At 55.8% G+C, this 24,996-nt stretch overlaps 9 protein-coding genes across 9 annotated transcripts; 4 read left to right on the top strand and 5 right to left on the bottom strand.

The window, feature by feature from the left end:
- Positions 1-2,516: 2,516 nt before the first annotated feature.
- GGTG_04802 (hypothetical protein) lies at positions 2,517-6,807 on the bottom strand (the record flags this gene model as incomplete). Its single annotated transcript, XM_009222599.1, has 9 exons — positions 6,624-6,807; positions 6,411-6,538; positions 5,737-6,339; positions 5,633-5,661; positions 3,675-5,562; positions 3,476-3,605; positions 3,337-3,397; positions 3,049-3,262; positions 2,517-2,963 (listed from the first exon to the last, which is right to left on the bottom strand). The coding sequence occupies exons 1-9, from the start codon at positions 6,751-6,753 to the stop codon at positions 2,517-2,519; spliced, it is 3,630 nt and encodes a 1,209-aa protein (XP_009220863.1). The 5' UTR covers positions 6,754-6,807.
- Positions 6,808-7,267: 460 nt separating this feature from the next.
- On the top strand, positions 7,268-9,036 carry GGTG_04801 (hypothetical protein; the record flags this gene model as incomplete). The annotated part of the gene is made up of 3 exons (XM_009222598.1): positions 7,268-7,655; positions 7,727-8,686; positions 8,867-9,036. The coding sequence occupies 3 exons, from the start codon at positions 7,268-7,270 to the stop codon at positions 9,034-9,036; spliced, it is 1,518 nt and encodes a 505-aa protein (XP_009220862.1).
- Positions 9,037-9,640: 604 nt separating this feature from the next.
- GGTG_04800 (hypothetical protein) lies at positions 9,641-10,366 on the bottom strand (the record flags this gene model as incomplete). The annotated part of the gene is made up of 1 exon (XM_009222597.1): positions 9,641-10,366. The coding sequence occupies one exon, from the start codon at positions 10,364-10,366 to the stop codon at positions 9,641-9,643; it is 726 nt and encodes a 241-aa protein (XP_009220861.1).
- Positions 10,367-12,234: 1,868 nt separating this feature from the next.
- Positions 12,235-12,889, top strand: GGTG_04799 (hypothetical protein). Its single transcript, XM_009222596.1, has 2 exons — positions 12,235-12,311; positions 12,516-12,889. The coding sequence occupies exons 1-2, from the start codon at positions 12,257-12,259 to the stop codon at positions 12,803-12,805; spliced, it is 345 nt and encodes a 114-aa protein (XP_009220860.1). The 5' UTR covers positions 12,235-12,256; the 3' UTR covers positions 12,806-12,889.
- Positions 12,890-13,417: 528 nt separating this feature from the next.
- GGTG_04798 (hypothetical protein) lies at positions 13,418-15,431 on the top strand. The gene is made up of 4 exons (XM_009222595.1): positions 13,418-14,536; positions 14,636-14,879; positions 14,958-15,140; positions 15,203-15,431. The coding sequence occupies exons 1-4, from the start codon at positions 13,942-13,944 to the stop codon at positions 15,270-15,272; spliced, it is 1,092 nt and encodes a 363-aa protein (XP_009220859.1). The 5' UTR covers positions 13,418-13,941; the 3' UTR covers positions 15,273-15,431.
- GGTG_04797 (hypothetical protein) lies at positions 15,382-18,106 on the bottom strand (the record flags this gene model as incomplete). Its single annotated transcript, XM_009222594.1, has 7 exons — positions 15,382-15,673; positions 15,748-16,037; positions 16,145-16,329; positions 16,427-16,739; positions 16,805-17,290; positions 17,449-17,807; positions 18,013-18,106. 7 exons carry the CDS (start codon positions 18,104-18,106, stop codon positions 15,382-15,384), a joined length of 2,019 nt encoding a protein of 672 aa, XP_009220858.1.
- Positions 18,107-18,512: 406 nt separating this feature from the next.
- On the bottom strand, positions 18,513-19,926 carry GGTG_04796 (glutathione S-transferase II). The gene has a single exon (XM_009222593.1). The coding sequence runs from the start codon at positions 19,319-19,321 to the stop codon at positions 18,614-18,616; it is 708 nt and encodes a 235-aa protein (XP_009220857.1). The 5' UTR covers positions 19,322-19,926; the 3' UTR covers positions 18,513-18,613.
- A 59-nt stretch (positions 19,927-19,985) lies between these two features.
- GGTG_04795 (hypothetical protein) lies at positions 19,986-22,079 on the top strand. Its single transcript, XM_009222592.1, has 2 exons — positions 19,986-20,847; positions 20,911-22,079. The coding sequence occupies exons 1-2, from the start codon at positions 20,815-20,817 to the stop codon at positions 21,796-21,798; spliced, it is 921 nt and encodes a 306-aa protein (XP_009220856.1). The 5' UTR covers positions 19,986-20,814; the 3' UTR covers positions 21,799-22,079.
- A 383-nt stretch (positions 22,080-22,462) lies between these two features.
- On the bottom strand, positions 22,463-23,899 carry GGTG_04794 (hypothetical protein). The gene has a single exon (XM_009222591.1). It carries the CDS (start codon positions 23,834-23,836, stop codon positions 22,496-22,498), a length of 1,341 nt encoding a protein of 446 aa, XP_009220855.1. The 5' UTR covers positions 23,837-23,899; the 3' UTR covers positions 22,463-22,495.
- Between the last annotated feature and the right edge of the window lie 1,097 nt (positions 23,900-24,996).

Genomic DNA, 24,996 nt, shown 5'->3' with positions numbered 1-24,996 from the left:
TTTACCTCCTTTACCTTTGCGCTACCGCTTTGCACCCGTCCGCTACCACCATTAATTCGATTTTCGAATGCACCTTTTTTACGTGCGTAGCAAAATTATTACTTTGCACGTGCCTTAAAGGTTGGGGCCTTTTAAAGCACAAACAAAAAAAATAACGCACGTAATGCACCGAATAAAAAAACGCTAATAACGGGCCAGTAAAAAAAAGTAACAAAAAAATAAAAAAAGGGGGGAAAAAAAGGTTTTTAAATGCTTTAAACCATTTGGGCAAGCAAAATAAAATTAGCAATTTAAACTTTAAAACGATAACGATTAAGCCTAACAAGCTTTAACAAATTACATAACGAAGCAATTAACCAATTAATTACAAGCAAGCAGAACGCGGCTTTGTTAGCCCTTTGCAAAAGGGGCTGTACGCGGGAAAACGGTTAATTCCCGGGTAAAGCTTTTACAAGCAATCGAGCGTAAAAAAAAGTAAGCGTTAGCCAAAGCGGTTTAACACCGCCACAAAGGCGCACCGCCAAAAAGGCGGGAACGCAAGCATAAAGTTTTTCCTTTTTAGGCCCAACCCAAAGGTTTTCCCCCATTTGCATGTATTTAGCCGCAGCATTAAGGTTTCTTCCATAAATATAACAGCGTATAAATACAACAAATTAAAAAAAACCAACGGGTTAAAGTTAAAATTAACCTTTAACGTTGCTTAATTAAAAAATAAAAGAAAAAAATTGGGTTAATGCAAAGAAAAAGGGCTGGTTGCCGCTCCGGCAATAGCTTGCGCTCCTTTTTCCCGCTTTACCCGTTTCAATTCCTTAACGCTATTAATTTTTCGACGAATAGCACGCATTACTTTTTCCAATTATATGCGTTTTTGTTTGCGCAAACGCAATTTTTTTTTTTTAGCAACAACCAATTTGGTTTTTAATTTATTGTGTTAAAAAATTATATGCCGCAAATCGTTAAAAAAAACCAAAAACGTTATAACCCGAACAATTAACCCGCAAACATTCGGTATAGCGAAAAAAATCCAAAAAAAAAGCTTTATAAATTTCGCGCCTTTAAAATTTACAGTAAAAATAAAAAAGCATATTAATAAAAAAATAAAAAATTAAAAGCTTTTATTAACGCAAAATTTTTGCAGCAAAATAAAGCTTGCATATTTAACCAAACATTTTGTTAAAAAAAAAAGGATAATAAAATAATAAAAAAAAAAGTACTTATAATTAACAAAAAGGACGGGGGCAAGCAATAATACGTAGTTAAAAAGGTTTGGCTATTAAAAAAAGGATTTAAAAATTTGTTGCAAAGCAACAAATCCCAGCGAAAATTTTAAGATTTATTATAAAATTACAAATCCAAAGGATTTGTAAGGCCTTTACAAATTTAAAGCTAGAAACTTACGAAAATTAAGTATAAAAAGGAATGGTTTTTTATTGTTTTAAATAATTTTTAATAAATGCACGGGCATTAGTTAAATTTTGGTTGGTTTTTAAGTAATTTTTGGAGCAAGCATTTAAACCGCACCCAAATTACTTTGTAAATCCCTTTAATTTGCTAAATTACGTGCTATTGTTCGATACTCCTTTGGTGCTTTACCTTAAAAGCGGAAGCCTAATTGTAACACGTGGGCAAAAAATTGGAAGGGAAAAAATTAATAATTGGTAAAAATATAAGCATTTTAAATTAACCCTTTTATTTTAATAACAAAAATATATAATTAATAAAATTTAAAGGTTTTATTTTAACAAATTCACCGTTTAAAATTTTCCTAATTTAAATAGCGATAATTAGGTTTTTCGTGCCCCCTAAAACAAATATTAACGATATTTAATTAAGCCAAAAGTTTACGTTTATTTAACGTTATTTTGCATGGTTTTTAAGCGGATATGGAAAGGGGGTTGGTTCCCGTTGGTTATTATAAATAAAAACTTTGCTACCAAACGCAATAAGTACTTAACAAAAAGCTATATATAAGCATTAAAGGAATTTGGGTTTAAAAAAAACCTTAACCAGCACCCCGAGCGTTTTTTCCAGCAAAATAACGTTAAAATATATATATTAAAAGCGGCTTTGGTTTGGTTCGAAGGTCGAAAAATCCAGCCAATTTTGTAGCTTACCCATAGCCCGGATATAAACCCCATTAAGCACGTTTGGAAAAAAAATGAAAGAAATTTTGCGGAAAAACGCCCTTAACCTATACGAATTGGGTGGTAACGAAGCAGATCGAGCCAAATTTAAAGCAGCCCTAAAAAGTGCGTGGAATGCAATGCCACAAGCATTTATCGACGGCTTAATCGATTTTATGCCCCGGAGGGTCGCTGCATTGAGGGCTGCAAGGGGTTGGTATACCAAATATTAAAGCCCAATTGCCGGGCATTGTAATTTATATTTTACCTTTTTATTTAACTTCGAATTGGGTGCGTTGTGCTTATTTGAAGTAATTTGGTTGGAATTGGGGTTGTAGCCGATTGTGTTTTTTTATCCAAACTACTTCTGTGGGACTGTACTGTAGCGCCATCTCAGTCGAACCCCGCCGTTCTGATACTTATTCGCTCGATTTCGTCTGACATTTTGGACAAGGCTTCGAGCACCTGCATTGCCTTGTCGCCCGTCGACACGCCCCAGTACTTCTTCATTTCCGCAATGAGATCACTGCAGAAGGTCCTTGTGTACCTCGTCAGCCACGGGTAGTAGTCTCTGACCCACTCCCGCCAGTACTTGACAATCTGGACCTGGCCGGCCGGGTTGTTCCGGTTCCACTCCGTCTGCGCGTGCGCGAGCTGCCTGCCGACGTTGTTAACCACCGTCGTCAGGCGGCCGTCGGGGTCCGGGTGACTCTGCATATTCAGGTAGTTGATGGTCGAGATGGCTGCCCGCAGCTTGCTGAGCACTTTGTCGGCTGCGGTTTGGTCCGAACACATGGCAGTCCACCGTCTTCGATCCAAGACATCTTTGCCCATTGCCAGCTGCCACCCAGTGTCAAAAAAGAGTTAGCAACTTCCTGCCCTCTTTTTCCCCCGTGCGCACAGGGGAGAACAAAGCGAGACTGACCCTGCCCTTGGCGGCGTTAATGTCCTCGTGGACGCCGCTGAAAGGTGCGGTGTTCTGCCTGCTGCCCAAGCATTCCATGACCCGGTCGAACAGCAGCACATAATTGTTTCCCCCAGGAAGGGGAGGCGGCGTTCCCGAGAACGGCATGACGCTTGCGACGCGGAAGAAACTCATGCTGACCGCGCCAGTCCTGGCCACTGCGCCACTCCTCAATCTGTTTTTTTTTGTCTTGTCAGCAACATGAATGGGTGTTAGAATGGAGAAGAAAAGCTGCAAGCGACTACTTACGTCCCAGCTGCTGCGTTCTCCAGAAATCTAGCCACGACGTTGCCGTCGAATGGGTGCTCGACTGCAATTCACAAAGCATCAAAAGTTTTAGCTCGAGGGTCATGGTGCACGAAAATTTTGATACCCAGTCAACGCTTACTCTGGTAGTACCGTCCGTTGGGCGTTCTTTCGAGGCCCAGCTGGAGGTTCCCGCAGTCGTCGAAGCTGGCGTAGTCAATGAGTTCGTCAAAGATTGGATGGTTTAAGGGCCATTGCGATGGAGAATCGTACTATTTGGCATTTTATCGTTAGAAAGGGGGCCTTGGTCGAGAACAAGGATGGTTCCAAAATACACCTACTGTTGGCAAAGTAATTGTAAGGTCAAACGTCTGACCCTGCGCGTCCACGAGGTGGGCCGTGAAGTCTCTCGCGCTGGACCACTGCTCGACCCAGTGGACGTCCCTAGGCGCCCTGCTGACCGCCATGAGCTGCTGCGACGGCGTCAACGAGCGCCGGCTGAGGATGGTGCCGCTGCAGTCGCCGTCGGTGCGGCAGAAGCCGTTGATGCAGTCGACCTCCTTGCTCCCGCCGACTCGGCCCGCCCAGGTGTAGGGGCTGCAGACCAGGTCGTGGCAGAACTGGATCGGGCTGTCCTTCTCCCACTCGTGGGTGTTCTTGGCAAAGGGCTTCAGCTTTTCCACCTTGAGGTTCGACCACTTGCCGCCGATGTGCTCGTCCCACAGCTCGCCCATGACCTTGACCATTTCCGACACCACCCTTGCCGTCAGGATGTTCAAGCAGAGATCCTCGGTCGCCGACTGGCCGGGGTTGGTGGCGCGCTTCACCAGGGCGCTTGGGTTCTGGGCGCCGCCGTCTCCCAGGAGCAGCGGCGGTTCTGGGGCTGGCACCGCGGCGGTTCGCCCGTTAAGGATCGACCCCGGGTTGCTGCAGTACGGGTCCTCGAGCCACTTCTTCAGCGCGTTCTCATAGGCGTCCAGCCTGTCGTTCCTCTTCTCGATCGTGTCGTAGTAGACCGGGACGCAGCAGTTGGCCTTGCCACCGCCCTTGCAGCCCTCGGCCTTGGAGTCGAGGGCGACCCTGACGCGGTCGCTGGGGCAGTTGTTGCGGCAGAAGCCCTCGTCGCTGGGGCCCAGGCCGTAGTCGTACCACTTGCAGTCGGAAAAGGTGGCCTTCTGGTTGTTAGCGTTGCAGCACAGGTTCGTCTTTTTTTGGCTGAAGCAGTTTGCGCCGCCCATGCCGGTCCCGGACGACACTAGGAGCGTGTTCTGGTCCGACCACTTGGTCTTGGCCCACTCCATCGGGCAAGTGTTCCCCGCGTCGCACCCGATGTGGCAGTTCATGTAGAGCTGGAGGCTCTTTGTGTCCCGCGAGCAGCACGCGTGCTGCCACAGCCCGTTGTTGCAGTACTGGCTGTTGCCGCCTACGACGCCGTAGTCCTCTGGGCACTCGGGGCTGCAGCGGCCGTTGTTGTGGCTGTACCACCCGCACTTTGGCAGCTTCTGGTCCGACGGGCAGCAGAAGGCGTGCGAGCCGATACCCCCGCAACCGCCTCCGTCGAGCATGTACTCGTCGGTCCTGGCCCCGGGGTCCTCGCGCTTCATGTGGATCCAGCCGTTCGGGCAGCCTTCGCCGCAGTTGGTCCATTTGCATTGCTGTATCGGTTTCTTGGTCGGCTGGTACGTGTCATCTGAGCCGTCGGTCACGGACAGCACCGCCGTGATTTTGCGGTTGGCGACCTTGGCCAGGGCCTTGCTGTACTTGGCGTCCTTGGTGTCGTGGCTGATGGCCCAAACCATCAGCCCGCCGAGGCACATGGATTGCGCGTACTCGGATTTGAGCTTGAAGGTTTCCTCGTCGTCGTACGACACCCACTGATTGCCCCAGGAAGCCACTTTGGATGCCTCTTTTTCGTACAGTTTGGGCTTGACTCCGTTCTTTTCAACCAGGTCGTCGATCTCGGAGTTGAGCAGGATGCCAACTTCCCTGCTGCACTCCCCCATTTCAGCCCCCGATTCGAACGTGCAGCCCGGCTCGATACAGGATGGGCTGGTCACGGTGAAGGCGCGGCCATAAAAGCCAAGGCCAAGAACAACGGTGCCAGGATCAATGTCGTTTCGCCAGATCAGATCCAGGGCTTGGTCGATTTCTGTCAGGTTGGTGTGGGTGTTGAGGAAGGCGCCTGTCCATTCGTTGCCTTTGTCCCATGTACCGTGCAAGTCGTAGGACCTACAGATTCGGTTTCTGTTAGCTGCTGGGACTCCTGGCCTGATCAGGGGAAGCCGCCTAGAACACTCACATAACATTGAACCAGTCGACAGATTTTGACTGCGCGTAGGTGCTAGTTAGCGGTGTGTCAATCTTGAAAGAAAAAGCCTGCTGTGGCGAACGAGGGGGGCATACCAATGCTTTGAGATCAAAGTGCTGCAGATACCAGTAGGATGCCGGGATCGTGATCGAGATGCCCTTGTTGCTCGCCCGCAGCGAATCCCTTAGGCGAGCCATGAACTTGGGGAAATTGTCAAAGTCCACCTCTCTGCCGGATCTATCATCCGCAGCAGGATACTCCCAGTCCAGGTCGACGCCGTCAAAGCCGTAGGTAGACATGAAAGATATGAGGGATTCGATAAAAACCGTCTGTCGAGGCACCGAAGCGGCAATGTCGGAAAAGGTCGTCGCCGTTGGGCCTGGGTCGTTAAACGTCCAACCACCAATGGCGATGAAGATCCTGAGGTCAGGATCCTGCTTTTTGATCAGCATCAATCGCCTGTAGAGGTTGACGTCCGCCTGCGTCGCCGGCATGACCTTGAACGAGACAGGGTCGATCGTGGCGAAAGCAAAGTTGATTTGCGTATACAGCCCGATGGGGATCTGCTCAGGCCAGAAAACGTTGCATGGCCGGTTCGAAGCCCATCCTTCAAAGTAGCCGACGATGCGCGGGTTTCCGCTGTCCTTGGAGCATGTCTTGTGCTCAACCTTCTTGTCGTCGCAGAAGTCCTTGGTGGTCTAGCGAGGGAGGAAGGCATGGAGGTTAGCGAGATTTTGCTTGGGAAACATCTCGGCCCTGCTGGACTTACACCGCAGTATCCATGCTTGGAGCAGCAGACATTCAGAGGGCACTTGTCTCGCTTTGGCCACTCAGACCCATACCCCGGATTGCACTCGGATTTGCGGCCACAGTCTGAGATGCAGTTTGCGCCACAGACTTGACGAGGGCGACGGCAGGTTAGTTTGCTTGCTCGACCAATGGTCACAGGCCGGGCCTTAAAGTCACTGCAGCCAAAACTTACAGTCCGGTCCGAAGCCACAGTTTCCAAACTTGTTGCAGCATCCTTCTTTGCAGTTGCTCGTGGGACTGCATGTCTGGCTGACAACCAGCCCAGAAAAGAGGGCCAGAAGCAGAAGCGAAAACAGTTGCATAGTTGCAAGGCCAGTTCGACCGGTTCGACCGGTTCGTGCCTTGCAGCCACCTGCTTCGCTTATAAACGATGTCTTGTTGTGATGGCACAGCAAAGGAGCCAGGTACACGGTAGCTAGTATGGCAAAGAGACTCCGTGCCGCCGTGGAGTCAGAATCTCCTCGAGGGATCCCTTCGAGAGGCGCCTCCTATATGGGCCACAGGGTGGCCCGTACAGAGTCCTAGGGTGCGTATCTAATTGTGGGCTGGGGTGCCAAGCGCCTACAGCTGGTCGTTTGTCATACAAGATGTATGTGGCTTGTTGGTGACGGTCCAACCCCAAGGCGCCTGCTTATCCTGGTCTTCTGACTGGCCTCTTGCAGGCCCAATGTGCCTTCCGCTAGTCACAGGGACGATCCCCGTGTGACAGTGGCCCGGGAGAGTCACTTTTACTCAAGAGATTGGAAGTCCCCTGTCGTCCATCCTCCCCCAAGCTTCTCAAACGACAGACACCGACCGCCAGCCGACAACTTCCAAATGTATCCTCATCTCGCCGTCTGTCTCGTCGTGGCTTGTGCCTCGCTGCGGGCAGTAGCCGGCTTCACGCTCTATGAAGCTTCAGCTCTGGGCCCTGAGCTTGGGGACAGCTGCATAAACTCCTTGACGGCAAACATCGACTGCCACGAGCTTGTGCGCTCGTGGGACACCCCATCCTACCGCCCGTCTTTGGGCAATGTTAGCCTGACGGACGAGGTCTGCGCGGGGACCTGCGACGGCTCGCTGAAGTCCTGGTTCGGCGCGGTCAGCTCTAGCTGTGCTGGCAAAGCTCTCCATGGCAGTGTCGCCACGAGGCTAGGTGGCTACATGTGGGCAGGCTACAACGAGACCTGTGTGAAAGACCCCGGGGCGCGGCAGTATTGCAACGGTAAATCCTCTCATTCTCCCAAAGGACCATATCACATCCAGGCGGCCTGACTGACGGAGCATACCACACAGATATCATTGCAAACTTCACTCTGGTTCCCAGCTACACCCAGATGCCGCAGACGGAGCTTTGCCACACTTGCTACATTCGCCGGCTGGCCTTTATGCAGTCATCTCAGTACTCAATCTACGACGAGTTTTACAAGGTAGAGCTTGAATACGTCTACTCAAAGTGCGGCGTGTCGGGGCCGACCGACATCCCTCCGCCTCTCACGGTCGGGGACCCGCCAGCGGCGCCCTACTGCGTCACCGGGAAACGCTACACCACCGCCGCGGGGGACACGTGCGAGTCCATCTCCAACAAGACCAGCGTCTCTTCGGCAGCACTGTACATGGGGAACCAGGACCTCTTGCCGGACTGCAGCAGGGTCTGCGCGGGCCTGTCCCTCTGCGTACCTATAACCTGCCAAACGTACTATGTGCGGCCGGCAGATACGTGCGCCACCATCGAGGGGTCGCTGGGCCTCGAGTTTGGCATCCTGCGCAACTACAACTCGTGGCTCGACTGGGAGTGCGAGAACCTGCAGCCGGCGACCGACTTCTACGGCAAGATGATCTGCGTCAGCCCCCAGGGCGGCACCTTCACGGGGACCGCCAGCCCCAAACCGCCACTGCCGACGGGCGTCTCGGACGGGTACACGGAAACGCGTGTCCCACCGCCCGAGTGCGCCACCGTCGCCCAGGGCACGACGCTCAACTGCGGCAGATGGCACGTCGTGGCGCCGGGGGACTCGTGCAGCTCCATCTGCGTGCAGGGGGGCCTGACCATCTCGCTGTTCAAGACGGTCAACCCGTCCGTCAACGCGGGCTCCTGCTCCCTGTCGCTTCAGGAGGGCACCGCGCTGTGCACGGGGCCGACGTACAAGTGGAACGTGACGGATCCCGCCGCCACCAATAGCTTGCTCGGGACGGCTTTGCCGACGTTTGTCGAGGCAGAAAGTGCGTCTAGAAGCACATCTACGGGGGAAGCGGGTGCGTCTGGAGGCACTTCAACCGAACTAGAGAGTGCATCTGGGAGCACAGCTACAACTTCGTCTCGGACGTAATGGCTTAGATCAGTGTAAAATAGGTAGTATCACCGGTGCCTGGGCAAGATTCACATCTCTGCTCGGCGTCGGGGCCTCTGCAAGCGAACGGTCACGGAACCTATAGACGCAGATAGGCTCAAGAAGGACGATCCCGAGTCATTTCATGGGCGCCTTGGCTCCATGGCCTGGCCGCATATTGATTCTCATGCGTCGTACAAATACATGGCCTACGAGTCCGAGTTCTTGAGGCTCAGCAAAAAGACCCGCGTTCTTGCAGGAGGTGTGGTGACATAGCATGACGCAAAGGTCTCTAAGATGGGGGTCAGCTGTTAATTTCGGGACGTGTAAGTGTATGCCGACGACTATGATCAAAGTGGCAAGGGGCCGAAAGCTCTCGGAGGCTAGTCTCACGTCAGCAGAGGGTAGTAAACACAACGGCATAGGCCGGGTCGACGGAGCAGGCTAGAACGCCAAGATCTAACCATCGGATAGGCGACCCTTCCTTCTCACCAGGAAAGTGTCCGAAGAGCTAGCTGAGGGCCGAATCCAGCTGCACTTGGGCCCGGCAGTTATATTACCTTTAGGGTTGGTGCCCAAGCAAGACGGAGCCTGGCGGCGGATTCATAACCTCTCGTAGCCACCTGGTCGCAGCGTTAGTGATTCGATACTGTCACGGTTCGGCAAAGGGAAGCCCTCCCCACCTAGGCCAAAAGGACACCAAGAACAAGCTGACACTTGTTCTGAGCTGGAGGGCTATAATGGCCATGGCGCTGAGCCACAGCGCACAGAGACGAATACAAGAGTGGCCGCGCGTCAACTATATTTAGGTATTTAACAGTGTTATTGCGTATCCCACCAAGTACAAACTATAACCCCTGCTTTTCCTCCACCGACTGTTTTAGTGCCAGCCGCTGCCAGTCAACTGCCCATCGTACAAGACGGCGTCTTTGCGCTCGGGATCGCTGGACTTGGGCGCAATCTGCTCCAGGTCCCGCGTTTCGAGGTCGCTCCACAGCTCCAGGATGCTCCTGGTGGTCATCTGCATCCAGCCGAAATAGTACTGCCCGATATACCAGCGCGGGTGGCGTGAGATGTAGTCTTCGGGCTCGTAATCGGCCTGGATACACCTGGCCCAGAACCTGCCGTTGCCGGCGTCCTCGAGCACCTGCGCGTCGGCGACCAGGAAGTGGCGGCGCTTCGGCACGCCGTCGTGCATGACCGGCGGCTTGCCGTCCTCGCCCAGGGGCTCCCCCGCCCTGTATAACTCGCGCAGGCGGTCGTCGCTCGCGCCGTCGAGCAGGGCGGCGTCCGAGTGAGCGTCGAGCCGGAACAGCGCACGCAGCCGTTCGGCCGCCCGCTCGGCCTCTGCGGCGGCGGCGGCCGCGCCCGGGCGCTCGCCCGCGTGCATCCTCGTCTCGTCCTCGGCTTGCTCGCGGATTTTGGCCAGCAGCGTCTGCCAGTGCTGGTCCGACTGTTTGCCGCCGTCACCGCCGCCGCCATAGGCCGTCCGGTAAATGGTGAATCCCCAATTGCGCCAAAATTCGTCGCGCTCGTATGCGTCTGCGGGAAGGCCGCCTTTGGGAGGGCTATAGAGGTTTTTGAGGGTATCGGGCAAGATCGACATGATTATGGTGTCGTCGGTGCCAAGGAGGGTGGTGTGGGTTGGGAAGGTATCTTAAATACTTGATATTAGCCGCCCTACCAAAATCTGCAGCAGATGTGACGCCGAACAACGTAGACCTCAAGAGCACTCACTGCGGGTTAGGCTTCAGGCCACTGTCGCCTGTGCGGCCTTCCTGTATATAGCCACCTATAGGCGAGAGAGAGAGGTGAGTGGCAGGATCAAGGCAGCAGACAGCCGGGGGTGGGCGAGAGAGTGGTGAGGGGCAGGATCAAGGCAGCAGACAGCCAGAAGTGGGCGAGAGTATTACCTGCGCACAAAAAGTGTAAATTGGGCAGCAGCCACGTAAGCCACACACAGAGCAGCCAGGTGACGGAATGAGGAGGTAGGTGCCAGGGAGAGTATGTGTAGAGGGAAGGCGGGCGGCGTGTGAACTTTTCTGTTGGGTTTTTGGGAAGAGTTACGGGGTGAGGGAGAAGGTGGGTGATGGTAGGCAGAGGGCACCTGTAGAAGTTTGGTTATTGGGTGCCTGAGGAAATAAGCGAGCTCTTGGTCGGGCGAAAAGTTTGAGGTCACCTAGGTGCTACCAAGGCACCTCCTGAGCAAGCACCCACCGCCCAGCACTGCTCTTTGCGATTGAACCATCCTTGATCTCCCGTCTACCTTGAGCTGCACCCCATTGCCACATTGTCTCCGCCTCCGTCTCCGTTTCTCTGTCTTTATTATTTATTATTTATTATTTATTATTTATTTTATTTTTTCTTCCACGCCTCCTCCCTTCACAATTACACCCTTCCACCCCTCCCTCCCCTTTTTACCTTCACCTCCTTACCGTTTTTTCCTCCACCCTTGCCTCTGCAGTCTCTTTTTTTATCCTTCCTCGCCTATCTCTCTGTCCATTTGTCCATTTGCTTGTCAGAAAGAGTTGATGGCTGAGCGCTGCAGCTGACTCTGAGGCAAGGGACCTGGTGTGGGGACTTGACTGCACTCGTTTCCTGCGCACATTTCCACGGAGCATAGTCGGACTTTTGAGGGCGACCAGGCAGTGCCTCCGGTCCATCAGCCCGCCTTGTAGCACTGATAGGGTGCAATAATTCTGCCCGTCTCCTTTCCCTTCCCCCAAGCGGCAACCACGCCGGCAGAAGTGTCTCGTTCGTCGGCGTCCTGCGTCCAAGTTGGTGCGCAAGCAATATGGCCACGCCGCCGGGTTTTGCATGGGACGGCGCCTTTGTTTTGCGCCTCCACCGGGAAATGTAGTGCTCGCGGTGAAAATGTGATCTAGCACGAGAGCAAAGGGGGGTAGAGGCATCCGTTTTTGGAGGCGAAAACCTCCGTTTCTGGAGGCCTGGGATCCCATTTGCTCTCAAAATCTCCCAGGTCAAGTGACCGCAAGAGTTGCTACCATTTGTAAATGCACGTAGCGAGTTAAATGATTGTAGATGTATTAGAAGATGATGAAGGAAAGGAAGGAGGCCAAAGACCGGATTTCCTGTGGGTAGCTATACTGCCGCATTCGTCAAAGTCACTTCCGCCTACAATTGACTACCGTCCAGTCATGACAGCCAGAAACGAAAGGCTCCGAGCTCACAGCCGTCCCACGGATCCTCGGCCCCTGTCAGCAAACACAGGAGCTACTGGAAGAAGGACCGCGAGACGGGTCAGTACTACCACAAGCAAGCATTCGGATAGGACTGTCTCTTGGCTTGGCGACGAAGAGGACGAGCGCGGCTAGCACGGTCTCTGAGACATCGGCCATGAAGGAGGGGAAACCTGTTACAACCTGCCAACCCATATCAGCGTTGTGGGCATGTAGCCAAGGCGCACGCAAACCAGTCGCCGTACGACGACGACTTTCGGCTGTAGCAGTCAGAAGGCCATCGCCCAGGGTCTTTGATGGCAGCCTGTGTTACCCGTCTCGGGGGTTGGGTCTTGGGGGTTGGGATGCATGGTGGGTAGCACACCTCTTCACCCACGAGCGCAGATTCTCCCGGGCCGAAGGAGAAGCACGATACCTGGGAACGGCTATTTGGAGGCTTCTTATTCCTCCAAGTGTCGAAAAAGTGGCAGGTCCGAGAGAAGCAGAAGGCAGCCAAGCGTTCCTTGTTGATCCCATGTTCTCATCTCCATGGCTAACACATGGGGCCGCCGACAGCGAGAAAGGATAAGAGTGCCATGCGAACACCAACACTGGGCTTGCGCGACGAGGCGCTGCACATGACCTCTCGAGAATGCACGTCGGCCCAAGAAGGATGGAAAGTCCAGACCATCCAAGAGGATTCAGCTCACCTTCTTCGCAGGGGTTGGCGGCTGAGCGAAAACCTGGAACCTGGGCCAGGGGAACATCGGATCAAGCAGCCATCGCCAGGAACAAACTGGATGGAGCCAGCGAGGGGACGAGGACAGCGAGACGCCGGCGCTGAAGACGGCTGGCCGGAGGGCTGAATGTTTTCCAATAGCGCCACGCAATGCAAGCCCACGCAGGTCTATGCTGGCCCATACCAGGGGTCCGATTGTTCTGGTTACTGGACTGCGAGGGCTGGTCACCTAACCGGCCGTCCACCCCCGTGGCGTCCTTCGCCGTCCAAGGTCCGAAACAGGCCGAGTCGAAGTACGAGGAGCGAGCGGAAACCGGCCTGGGCCCTGTCGTCCAGCTGGGCTTGCGGGCGGTGAGGCTCGGGGGATGGAACATGGATTTTCACAGCAGGACGGCGAGTTACAGAACGACAAAGACAAACAACAAAAAGACGGCCAGCTCGCAGCTGATGCCCGACGTCGTGTTGACCCGGTGCACGTCTGCTAGCGCGGGCAGACCGCAGGCAGCTGGAACCTATCAGGACGGCGACAATTGTCAGCCCAGGGGACCGTGGGCTGGAGCTGTGCGCCACAAACAGCAAGTATGTGTGTGTGCTGGCTTTCCTTTCTTTCTTCTTTCTTCTTTCGCTCTTTTGCTGCGCCCCCCGACCACGGCCCACGCTATCCCTGACGCGCGCCCCATTCGCGACCACCTTGGCGGCCGGTGCTCGCCAACGCTCGCCGGCTACTCGTCCAACATGCAGGTCGGCGCACTTGCCCACATGGAAACTACCGAAACATGCAGGTGGGGGCGCTGACCATTGTCCCCCACCCCGTGGCAGCAGACCGGACTCCCGACGAAAAGCTGGGTTTGGCATGCCACTAGAGCCGTTATGGGCACGACCTGTCTTGGGTCGCTCCATGCAGGCAGAGAGGCAGGCAGGCGGCTCTCGGCCGTGTCCCCCCTGGTCCCAACGCTCGCCCTGGCTAGGCCTACTTATCCAGCAGCGGTGGCTGTGCCTGGTTCCGGACCGCACGAACCGAGCCATCAACAACGCCCCTTTCGCCCCGTCGGAGCCTGTCCTATCGCCTCGTCGTTCGTTGCCCGGCATGACCACCACCAGGGGGCAGGATGACTGCTTCCGGCACGAGCGGGGATCTATTCCTGGCGTCGAACACGTTGTGCGTACGTCCCCCACGGACCATCCGACGTTGCCCTCCTCACAGCGAGCGAGCAGGTATATATATATGCCGGCTGCAAACCCCCCAGCTGCGAGGTTTCGGCAATGGGGCCTTACCACCCATCTCATCTCTTGGCATCCGTTCGCTCCACGATCCCAACCCGCCTGCCCACCCTCACTTTTGCTCGCTCATCCCTCCCCTGTTGCGCCACGCGCAACCGTGCCTTTCGCTTCCCGTCTTGGCAGAGCAACCTCCCCTTGTCAACCATGAGGCTCAGCATCACCCTCGTCCTCCCCAGCCTCTTGGCGCTGGCCGGCGCCGTCCCGGGCCCCAAGGGCGGCGACGACAGCGGCAAGTCTGGCACGCGCGGCGACGATGGTGGCCGCGGCGGCGGTAGTGGCAAGTGCCCCGAGGTCTGGGGGGCGGTCAAGGCGGAGCTGAACCAAAAGTTCATGACGGGCACCGAGTGCAACGGGCTCGCCAGGGCCGCCATCCGCGCCATCTTCCACGACTGCGGCTCCTGGGACCAGTCGCAGGGGCTCGTCGGCGGCTGCGACGGCTCCCTCATCACGGGCGTCACGCCCGACGTCGAGCTAGACCGGCCCGAGAACAGGGGGCTGCAGACCGTCGCCGCCTACCTCAAGGACGCCGCGGCCCGCCATGGAACGTCGGTCGCCGACATGATTGTCTTTGCCGGCAGTGAGTGACTCTCCCCTAGCATGGGAATGTTTGGGATCAGCACGAAAGCATGTTTTCAGAACTAACCAATGCCTACTCTCCTCCCCACCACCACCGCAGACGCAGCGACCGTGCTCTGCCCAGGCGGCCCGAGGGTCAAGACCTTCATCGGCCGCAAGGACAGCACCAACTCGGCCAAGCCGGGCGGCCTGCCCGACGTGTTCGACACGGCCGCCAACCTGGTAGACCTTTTTGCCAAGAAGGGCTACAGCCAGGCCGAGCTCGCAGCCCTGATGGGCGCCCATAGCACCTCGACCCAGAGGTTTGTCGATCCGTCGCAGGCCGGCAAGGCCCAGGACTCGACGTAAGTACTTTTTTTTTTCTCCTTCATTGACCAAACCGTGTAATGACAGAGACTAATCGGTATCCTCCCTCGAGGCAGACCCGGTCAATGGGATGTCAAGTACTACAAGGAGACCATCGACTACGCCAAGACGGGCAAGACGCCCAACAACGTCTTTGTGTTCCCCTCGGACGCCAAGCTGGCCACTTACCAGGACGTCGGCAAGAAGTTTGAGGGCTTTGTCAATAACCAGAACAAGTGGTCCAGCGCATTTGGAAACGCGTAAGTTTGCACACCCCATGCATCCGCTTCTCGGTCAGTGTCGCTAACGGCCTGCTCAACAGCATGGAGAAGATGGCCCTTTTCGGCAACGACAAGAACAACATGGTCGACTGCACCAACGCTCTGGGCTAAGGACTTGACGGCGTGGGGTGTGTTGTAGTCTGACGACGGCAAAGTGAGCATGCGGCTGCGGTGTCGGCTCAGGGGATTAACGTAATGATTTAATGATTCTCATATTATATCAATATCTAATCTGGTGGCTGGCTTTGCAAGGGCTGAAACTCCTCGAGCAGCGGGTAAAATGTCCCTGGAAGTAGCCCGAGTCCTCGGCGGCGCCCGACACGAGCACGGCCAGCATCTTGTTTGCCAGCCAGCACAGCTCGCCGCTGTGGCGCACGAGCCCGCGGCGGCTCAGCTCCTCGGGCGTGTGAGCCCTCCCCGCGCGGCGCGGTCCCAGAGCGCCTGCCAGCGCGACACGGCGCGCACGATGACGAGGGCGCGCTGGCGGGTAGCGCAGGTTGGCGAAGCGCGCGCTGCGGATGGGTGCCGTGGATGGCGAAGACGAGCACCTGCAGGGTCCGGCAGCGCCAGGTGCCGAAGCGGGAACCTCGAGGCCGCCCCCGCGTCGTCGTCGTTGTCGTTGTTGTTGTCGTCGTAGTCGGCCATGAGCGACTCGACCGCCACGCGGGACAGAGCAGCCGCGCCGCCAGGCACGACGCCGGCCCGCCGTTTGCGTCGACGGCGCGCGCGCGAACTCGGCCGGCCCGGACGCGTCCCACAGCTCGGCCAGGCACGCACGGCAGGTCGCCCGTCATCTCGAGCGTGGTCATGGACTGCGGGCAGTTGGAACATGCCGCTCTGCTGGCCCGTCGGCGAGGAGGGGTCCAGGTGGCGATGCTGCCGTGCTTGGGGCTTTAGCAATGGAGTCTTGTAGGGAGCAAAGTGTGTGTGTGTGTGTGTGTGTGTGTATGTGTGTGTGCTATATCAGGGCAGGCCGGTCCTACCGGATCTGCGTCCGGTGTGCACAAACTCGGCCCCACCGAGCCTCGGCGCTCATGTCGGCCGCCCCCTCCTCCCAGGGGCCGTGCCGGGTCCTCGACAAGGCCCAGGGTGCGGACGACAGACACCAGGGCCGGCAGGCGCACGGTACGGTTCCGCCGGCGGGCCAGGGCGCCACTCATGGTGTTCTCTGTATGCCGTGCATGATGAGCGCCGCCTGCAGCGTCTCGTGCAGCCTCGTCGTCGACTCCAGGCCCGTTGCAATACTGACCGGCCTTGGGCCCTACCACCACCACCACCGCCACCAGCCGCACCAGCAGCAGCAGCCGAGTCGGCCGCCTCCTCGGCAGCAGCCAGCGCGGCGGCCAGGCGGCGGAACGCGAGCTCCTCGGCCAGGTGGAACAGCCCGCGGCACGAGAGGGCGCTGTCGGTCGGGGGCGAGTAGAGCGAGCCGCACAGCACAACTACGGCCAGCAGCAGCAGCAGCTCGGGCGCGGCCGCCTCGACCGAGAAGGAGGCGCGGTGCAGCAGCGGGAAGTCGTGGTGCGTGTTGCGGAAGTAGCTCGACACCAAGGCTCGCACGTTGGGCCGCGCCAGCGCCTGCGTCGTCGTCGTCGTCGTCGTCGTCGCCGCCGCCTGCCCGCGCCCGAAAGGAGAGACGGCACCCCGCCGTCGTCGTAGGCCTGCCCGGACCGCGCGAACCAGTCGTGCGTCTCCTGCAGCGCGTCCACCACGGCCGCGATGGCCGCCTCCTGCGCCGCCGCGTCGGGCGCGAGCTGCTGCTGCCCAGGGCTAGTAGACAGCGCGTCGGCGTGGCAACCCTCTGCCGTGGCCGTCGTGAAGCAGCCGAGGTCCGAGTCGTCGGGCTTCATGACGTAAAAGTCGTCCAGGTCCATGGACTGCGGGCCCAGGCTCCAGGGGAAGAAGCTCGAGTTGGCAAAGAGGCCCCCGTTGGCGGCCAGGTCGCCCAGGATGCCGGGCTGGCCCGACGGCGACGGGAGGAACAGGTCCAGGGCGTCGTCGGCCTCGGTCGTGTTGCTGCCGCCGCCGCCGCCGCACGTCTCGCTCGTCGTCGCCATGGGCATCATCAGCAGCTCCTCGTCGCGCGCGCACCGGGGCTCGTTGATGAGCGCGCGCACCATGGACTCGGCCTTGGGGTTGGTCAGGCTGAGCAGGAAGGACGCGGGCCGCCATCTTCTCCTCGCCGTCCTTCTCGCTCTCGCGTGCCGTGGGCGTCGTCGCGGCAGTCGCCGGCCGTGTCCCCCTGCATCTCCTCGTCCCCCGGGCTCGCCGCGCCGCCGCTCCCGACCGCTGTCTCGGGGGATGGAAGCTGGTGCGGCGGCGTTACGCTCTCCATCCTCGTGCTGCCGACGGTGCTGTTGCTACTGCCGCCACCGCCCGCGTACGTGTTGGCGGCAACTGCTGGCGAGGTCGGCATTCGGTGAAGAAAGCAACCTCTCGTAGCTGCACTTGACGCCCCCTGGTTCTGGCAGCGCGAACAAGGGTGTTCGTTGTCGCAGGCCAGGCGGCTCCCGAAGCAGCCATCGCACGCCCGAGGCTTCTGGCCGCGCTTGGCGAGAGGCGGGTCGGCCTGCGTGCCCTCGCTGGGACACTGGAGAGAGTGCTTCCGGCAGACGTCCCTGGAGTAGTACGTCAGCAAGGAGTAACCTATTCGGCAATGCCCAAGGCCCCCAGGGCGCGCGCTGTGACTTGCCTGCGAGCAAACACTTTCGTGGCAGAACGGACAGTGGAATCTAGTGTCGCCCCCATCTGTTGCGGTCCCTGTTAGTTCTCACCAGCGCTTTTGCGTGTGTATCTTTGGGTGTCCGTGTCAAGCAGCCAGTAGCGCCGACCAAGGGGCGGCCACACGTACGCGTCATCTCATGGCGCCGTAGATGGCTGCTCCGCTGGTAAATCTTGCCGCACGTCGAGCACTCGTGGCCCGGTTCCGAGGACACGGCCAACATGTTGAGTCGTCAAGTGTGCCGAACCTGTCCGGGAAGGAAGACGGTCCTGTTTTGCGGTAGAAATTCTCTCGCGAGGGTGCTGCTGCCCGCGTCGCCATTCCTTTCTGGAAGTATATAAGCTCCCCGAAGACTTGGCTCCTTGATCAGACCAGGGGCCCTGGCTGAGTTGATGTCACATCCGGTGCCACGGGCATGCTACGTCGTCTCGTCACATCTCGAACGCGTTCGTTGTCATGTTGGACAGAGCCTGCCTTCTGCTCGTCTGATTTCTGGGCGATTGGGTCACTCAACCAGGGGGTCATGGCGCCGCCAGAACTTCAACACCCACATCCCCGGGGCAAAGCGCGAACTCTGCTCAGGGTAGATTGGGCTGCCCGTGGCAAGATTCCCAGAGAGACGCATGTGATGGGCAACGCAAATCATGTTGGTCTATGGAACCGCTGGATGCTAATCTATACCGCGGAGGGCTTTTATAACCCCCCCAAACAACCACTTCCCACACCGTCCTCACTTGAGCTGCTTGAGAGCCAGATCGATGCCCTTCGCAATTGCCGGGCGGGCAAGCAGATTGGCCAGCCACTTCTTGACGTTGGGGAACTCGTTTGGGTTGTAGGTGACCTTGACTTCGGGGTCCATCGGGACCATGGTGATCATGTTCTGCCAGGGAACAAACGACAAGTCGGCGTATGTGAAGCGGTCGCCGACCAGCCAGGGGCCCTCGCCCTCGGGGCCGGCCTCGGCCACGTTGCCCTTCTGCTTGGACAGGTGGCTCTCCAGCACGCCCGAGACGCGGACGATCTCCTTGGTGAAGCGCTCGACGACGGCGGGCACCTTCTCGCCAAAGTACTTTGTGAAGAAGACGGCCTGGCCGTAGTAGGGGCCCTGGCCCGAGACCTGGAAGAAGAGCCACTGGCGGGTCAGGGCGGACTCGTTCGAGCCGGCGGGGAAGCTGATCTTGTTGTCCTTGTCGTAGCGCTCGACCAGGTACTCGAGGATGGCGCCCGACTCCCACACGGTCAGGTCGGTGTTGGGGTCCTGCAGCGCGGGCATGCGGCCGTTGGGGTTGATGGCCAGGAACTCGGGCGACTTGACCTTGTCGAACCCGATCAGCTCGGGCTCGTACGGGAGGCCGAGCTCCTCGAGAGCCATGATGACCTTGGGCGGGTTCGGCCCGGCAACGCCATACGGCTTGAGGGGCTTGAGCTGAGACGCCATGGCCGCGATGTGGGGTTTTGCTGGCTGTGCGTTTTGCTGGCTGTGCGGGGAAGGTATGAAGATGGAGATGCGGGGCTTGGTGGTGCTAAGCGGCGTGATGGAGAGGACAGAGAGAAGAGGGGATGGGTCATGGTAGAGGAACTGTCTGGGACATTTTATAGCAGCAGGTCACGACTCGGTATTCGGGGGGGACTGCCGACATCACAATGCCTTTGGCTCCATGTTAGTCAAACCTCATTGCAACCTTGGTCTGCGGCATGGAATCAACCGTTTCCAAAACACCAATGGCAAGCAGCCGCTGGCCCCTCTGGAGGGGTACCTGCAGCGTTGGTGCTTGATTTCAAAGCATAGAGGAGTGCCAGGGCTGACGGCTGACGGCTGACCAATCCGGAGTTAACCAGTCGGAGAAAGTCAGTCGGAGGGGCGTAATGGATCGTCCCGAGAGATGTCGGAGACAATTATCAATTGAGGTTGGAGGAGGGGAGTCCATTCCATACTCGTAGAATATCATGGAAGCGCGGATTGTGGCCCCTGGTCGACGCGTTTAGTTGCTGCGTGAGGTGGGGCCTAGGCACGTGAGTGCACGGCCCACCCCGATGGATAGAGACCGCCCACGGGGATCGCCAAAGCGTGATACCTCACACAGCTGCAGTGCCTGCATGTGGATCCCAGCACCCCCAAAAACCTTGTTCTCCTCCTTGACCTTGCGCTCGACAAAGAACTGGAACCTCCAAGTCGACCGCCAACATAGCAGTGGCTGGCAGCGGCATGATGGCGTGCATGGGCAGGAGAGATGCCAGGACAGGCGACAGGACAGAAAGCTCTTGGAAAGCCACCGTCTGGAACATGATGCCATTTTGTAAGGCTGCCCAGTCCCAGGCCCGCAATGTGAGATGGCGGTGTGTGGGTGGCCTCGCATTGCCTATTTCTCCATGCTGCCTTGCCAAGTCGCTTTTGCGCTCTTGATGGGGCTGATGGGAAGCTGTGTGAGCTACCACGGGCGCAGATTGTGCGTGGGCGGTTCAGGTCTATCCATCGGGTGGGTCGTGCACTCACGTGCCCTGGGCCCCACCTCATACAGAAGCCAAGATGTCGGCTGTGGCCTAACAGGGATTCGTATTTGGTGGGGATGGTGGCCCCCCTTTCGGCGGCTTCAGGCCAAATACAGCGTGTTGTCAACGGGTATTCAGTCCCGAATGAGCCCCGTGGGGATGTTTACGCGGGCCTGACAGAGCTGTTGGTTGTTCCAACATCGCCATGCCCCTATCTCTCATTTCACGTGTGGATAGAAACCATGGCAAAGCATTACGACATTAGTGCGGGCGACGCTTTTAGCCAGCCTGCGAAGTGTAACTGCATTAGGCAGGTTCGTGCGCCAAGGGAGCCCCACCACCCCCTTCTCCCCAACATCCATTTCGTCACGCTTCCAACCAAAAACATTTGCTGTGGTAAACCCATTCACCCCTTCTCTCGAGGCACGTCCGCCAGCAAGCATGGACAAGTCGGATGACGAGGCTTCGCCCCAGGTAGGTGGATGATGAACTGAACCCCCAGATGTGTCTTTCGGATGCTAACCCAACACGCTCCAGGCGAATGCTGCCGGACTTACCTTGGCGCCTTACTTTGCGGACCCAGACCAACTTCCGGCGCCGTTGCCTACCGAGGGCGAAATCGTGAGCTCCACCGACGTTCTCAAGACCGGATTTGGTCGTCACATCGTTCGTGTCGGCCAACACTTCGTCGTCAAATATGGACCAGGTGTGAGCTTGACCGAGGGAGAGAATATGCTCTTCGTGCGGGAAGCATGCGGTATCCCCACACCGCACGTCTACGCCCTCTACACAAAGACGCAACCGAATGGACGAAAACGCGCTTTCATCGTAATGGAGTACATTGACGGCGAACCTTTGATCTCGCGTTGGGACACCATGAGCAGAGAAGCCAAGTCAGACATGAGCCGACGAATGCGATCGATGCTGGACAAGATGAGGAGTATCCCCTCGCCGGGATATTACGGCTGCATCGGGCGGCGGCCCTTGGAAGACGGCATGTTCTGGACGAGCCCCAACGAGGACCGATCAAAGCTAGCCATCGACGGGCCTATTAACGGGCCTTTCGACACCGAGCAGCAGCTCAACCGCGCCATGATCAACAAGTACCTCCTAATTGGCACCATGCCGAACAAGGCCAAGTTCTACAGCCGTGTCGTCCCTCGCGTCCTTGTCAACCATGTACCCGTCTTCACCCACGGTGATTTGCAGGGAAAGAATATCCTGCTCCGCAGCGATGGCTCGTTGGTTTTGATCGACTGGGAAGCAGCTGGGTGGTATCCGAGCTATTGGGAATACACTCTTGCCATGACTGCCTGCGGGCGCTGGGAAAGTGATTGGCACGAATTTGTCGCCGATATGCTTGAGGAGGAATATCCAACCGAGTACCTATGGTTCGAAATGCTTCTGAGGGAACTGTGGTCTTGAAGTTTTTGAAATATCCTAGCTAGACTACTTAGTGTCCTGGGCGTGACAGACGACAATGAAACATCCAGCCCAAGTACTGGCCACTCTTGTATTTGTCTCTGTGCGCCGTGGCTCAACGCCATGGCCATTATAGCCCTCCAACTTAGAACAAGTGCCAGCTTACTAAAGCCCCGCTTCAAAAGTCTGAGTGCAAACGCGGTTTCCCACCAAACCTTACAATTTTCGAATGCAAATAAATGAATAAAATAAAATTATAAAAATAATCGAAAAAGTAAAATTCCATAATAATTTATAAAATCTTTAACATATATTTTTTTAAATTTTGTAATTTATCGTAAGCTTTTAAAATGCATTTGCTGTTGATCGTGGTAGTGACAGTTCGTAGTTAGTGTCTGAAATCTTTCGCTTGACTTTGAATGGGTATGGCAGCTCCCGCCTCGTTCGTCGTCTGGGCTTACCACCGATTTTCAGGCTGCACCCGTGAGGCATACCGAGCCGGCGGCCGGGAGAACCAAAAGATCATGGAGGGATGGGTTTGCCTGGAGGCGCCGCGGTCTAAACGTCGCGATCGTGACCGCGGCCGGCCGACAACCAACTCGTCGAATGTCACCGCACTTATAGTACATCTCACCGATCCGCTCCGTAGGGGCAAAGGAAATTCCGCTTTGCGAAGAGAAAGTTTGGCATTGCATTCATTTTACCATGTAACTAGAAGAGGCGGCAGGGCAGACAGGCCACTACTGAGGGAACAAGAGGTGTTGACGTGGTAGACGCCGGGTACACCGTCTTGGATGCGGAGGATGCACTCCAAGGAAAACTGCATCGAGTCCGCGAGATGTATCTCCTGGCCGAGGAAGAGGACGGGTACGGGCTCCGAGTCGGAGCCCAGTCCCATCCGCGAGCTGACGGCGTTCGTGGTCGCCGGCACGAAGCAGTACTTGTAGCCGAGCTTCTCCCGGAAGAAGGTGACCGAAGTGTGGAACAGGGCATCCTGGGCGAGGAAAAGGTTTTTGTACCAGGGATTTCGGAGGACGAAGGATAAGTGCTGTAACGGAAGGGCCCAGGACCGCGGCGGCCTGGCGGGTTCGACGCGGTACATGTTCCGGATGTCGAGCGTGGTGCGCGCGAGGGATTCGGAATCCTCGAGCAGAGGCCCGTTGAGCGAGGTCACGTAACCCTGGTACGTCTCCAGGAACGGCGCCACCGTCACGGTTGGCCCGGCTGTTCCCGGGTCGCCACCCGCGGCGTCGGCGACGTGTATGGGGATGAGCTTAACGTGCGCGTAGTCGATTCCGAATCCCTCGAAGATCATGCCGCATCGGCTCGTTCCGAAAGCCTCCTTGAGGATTCCGGCAACGCGGTGAGCCGCCCTCATCAGCTCGGAAAAGGCCGGCGTGTCTATGGAGAAGATGTCGCCGGGCAGATGCTTTCGTGGGGCGAGAATCGTGACGCCGGGGGTGTTGGCGAAAACGGTGAGAAAGGCGACGTGGTGGTCGTCTTCCCACACGCGGCGTTCTGGGACTTCGCCTCGGATGATGCGAGCGAAGAGGCTTGTGTCATCCTCGGCGCCGTCGAACCGGTAGTCGAACGGGGCGGATAACCCGGAGACGGCTTGGATCTTGGAATAGATGTCATCTAGCACGATGGGCAGCATCATGCGTCCGTCCTTTGAGGAGATGTATCCCGGGAAGCTCTTGTGAAACTCCCTCATGCTGTTGACCGGCCTCCAGTCCTCGCCCAGCCCGTGCAGCGGCAGGAGGGACAGAGAACTACCGCCTTCTGCCACGAGCGCGCAGCATTCCACCGCGTGGCGCGCGCAAAGGAGCGACGCTGCCTTCGAGATCTTGGTCAGGACATTGACAAACTCGTCTCGCCCGAGCGAGAACAGGTCCGTGCCGGACTGGACGATTGCCAAGGCGTGCCCCGGCGTCGTAGGGTAGCGGGAGTGGCCGATCAGGAGCTGGCCGTCGTTGTAGAACTGGTGGGACGGGAGGACGGGAACGGCGGTTGGGGCGTCCATCATGAGGGCGTCCATCATGAGCGGGAACTCTGCATGTGGTTAGGCTTGGGGACCGGATTGGGAAAGTGGCATGTCGATATCTGGCTATAAGTGACTAGGATATTAAACATTAAAAGTGCGGAGCCCTCTAGTGGGGTCTGTTAGGGTCAGGGTTCGGAATTGAGTCAGTTAGTCAAGTTACCTAACTTAAGTAACTTGGCAAGTCATTTCAAGCTATTTAGATAAATAGTAAAACATATACGTGTGAAATTAATTAAATAAGAAATTAAATATATATTTAAATACGGAAAAAATTACGCAAATGCATAAATAAATATATATAAAATTAAATAAAAAGTAAAAATTATTATTATTTTAACGTTTTTATTATTATATATATATATATATATATTTATACTTTATTTTATTTATAAAAAAAACCTTAGTGTTATTGCTAAGTGATGCGTAGGGGAAACCTTTGGGTTTGGTTTAAGGAAGAAAACCCTGCGCTTACAAACCGGTGCCGGGTCGGTATTAAACCGCCGGCTTCGTTTATTATAATTCGTTCGATTGTTAATAAATGCTCCGGCAAAAAAGCGTTTTCGTGCCCCCGGCCAAAGGGGTGTAATGGTAAAGTAAAGGTAAGGGTTAATATATGGAAAAATTATAAAAAAAACGTATAAAAAATGTGGCTTTAAAGGAGCGCCATTGCTTTGGGGTAGTTCCGGCGATCGCTATTAGTAAGCGAAAGCTTAATTAACCGGGTAATTATTGCGTAAAGCTAACGCTTTACGCTTTCCGGCCCCGCGTTATGCTTTCGGGTACGGTTTGTATCCGGTATGGTATAGCTTATCCTTTATTATTATTTTTTTTATGTAATTGGGTATTAATGGTTATTTTTATTAACGTTTTTGTACGTATTTTTGTTAGCCCGGTACTTGGTTGTTTCCGTTAGGGTAACGGTGCTTTTTGTATTTGCTATTCGGGTGCTTGTAGCTTTGTTAAAAGTAAATAATTGTATTTAAAAAGTAATTGTGCTTTTTTTTGCCGGCGTAATAGCTCCGGGCGGGTTTAAAAGGGTTGTTTTTTCGCTAGTGCTTTTTTTTTGCTTTGCTTGCTTTTTTTCCTTTTTTTTTTTTTTTTTTCCTTTTTTTTTACTTTTTTTTTTACTTTTTTTTTACTTTTTTTTTACTTTTTTT

The sequence above is a fragment of the Gaeumannomyces tritici genome (genome assembly GCF_000145635.1).
Source record: "Gaeumannomyces tritici R3-111a-1 unplaced genomic scaffold supercont2.2, whole genome shotgun sequence".
Lineage (NCBI taxonomy): Eukaryota > Fungi > Ascomycota > Sordariomycetes > Magnaporthales > Magnaporthaceae > Gaeumannomyces > Gaeumannomyces tritici.
The sequence above is the reverse complement of the archived record's forward strand: the minus strand, read 5'-3'. Positions and strand labels throughout refer to the sequence as shown.

Excerpts from the sequence above, each read along its gene's own strand:
- GGTG_04798 (XM_009222595.1), top strand. The coding sequence starts at position 13,942 with ATGGGGCCTTACCACCCATCTCATCTCTTGGCATCCGTTCGCTCCACG. Across the intron at positions 14,537-14,635 it reads CATGATTGTCTTTGCCGGCA|ACGCAGCGACCGTGCTCTGC; the intron begins GTGAGTGACTCT and ends CCACCACCGCAG. Across the intron at positions 14,880-14,957 it reads GGCAAGGCCCAGGACTCGAC|ACCCGGTCAATGGGATGTCA; the intron begins GTAAGTACTTTT and ends CCCTCGAGGCAG.
- GGTG_04799 (XM_009222596.1), top strand. The coding sequence starts at position 12,257 with ATGGCAGCCTGTGTTACCCGTCTCGGGGGTTGGGTCTTGGGGGTTGGG. Across the intron at positions 12,312-12,515 it reads CTTGGGGGTTGGGATGCATG|CGAGAAAGGATAAGAGTGCC; the intron begins GTGGGTAGCACA and ends GGCCGCCGACAG.
- GGTG_04795 (XM_009222592.1), top strand. The coding sequence starts at position 20,815 with ATGGACAAGTCGGATGACGAGGCTTCGCCCCAG. Across the intron at positions 20,848-20,910 it reads ATGACGAGGCTTCGCCCCAG|GCGAATGCTGCCGGACTTAC; the intron begins GTAGGTGGATGA and ends AACACGCTCCAG.
- GGTG_04794 (XM_009222591.1), bottom strand. The coding sequence starts at position 23,836 with ATGATGGACGCCCTCATGATGGACGCCCCAACCGCCGTTCCCGTCCTC.
- GGTG_04796 (XM_009222593.1), bottom strand. The coding sequence starts at position 19,321 with ATGGCGTCTCAGCTCAAGCCCCTCAAGCCGTATGGCGTTGCCGGGCCG.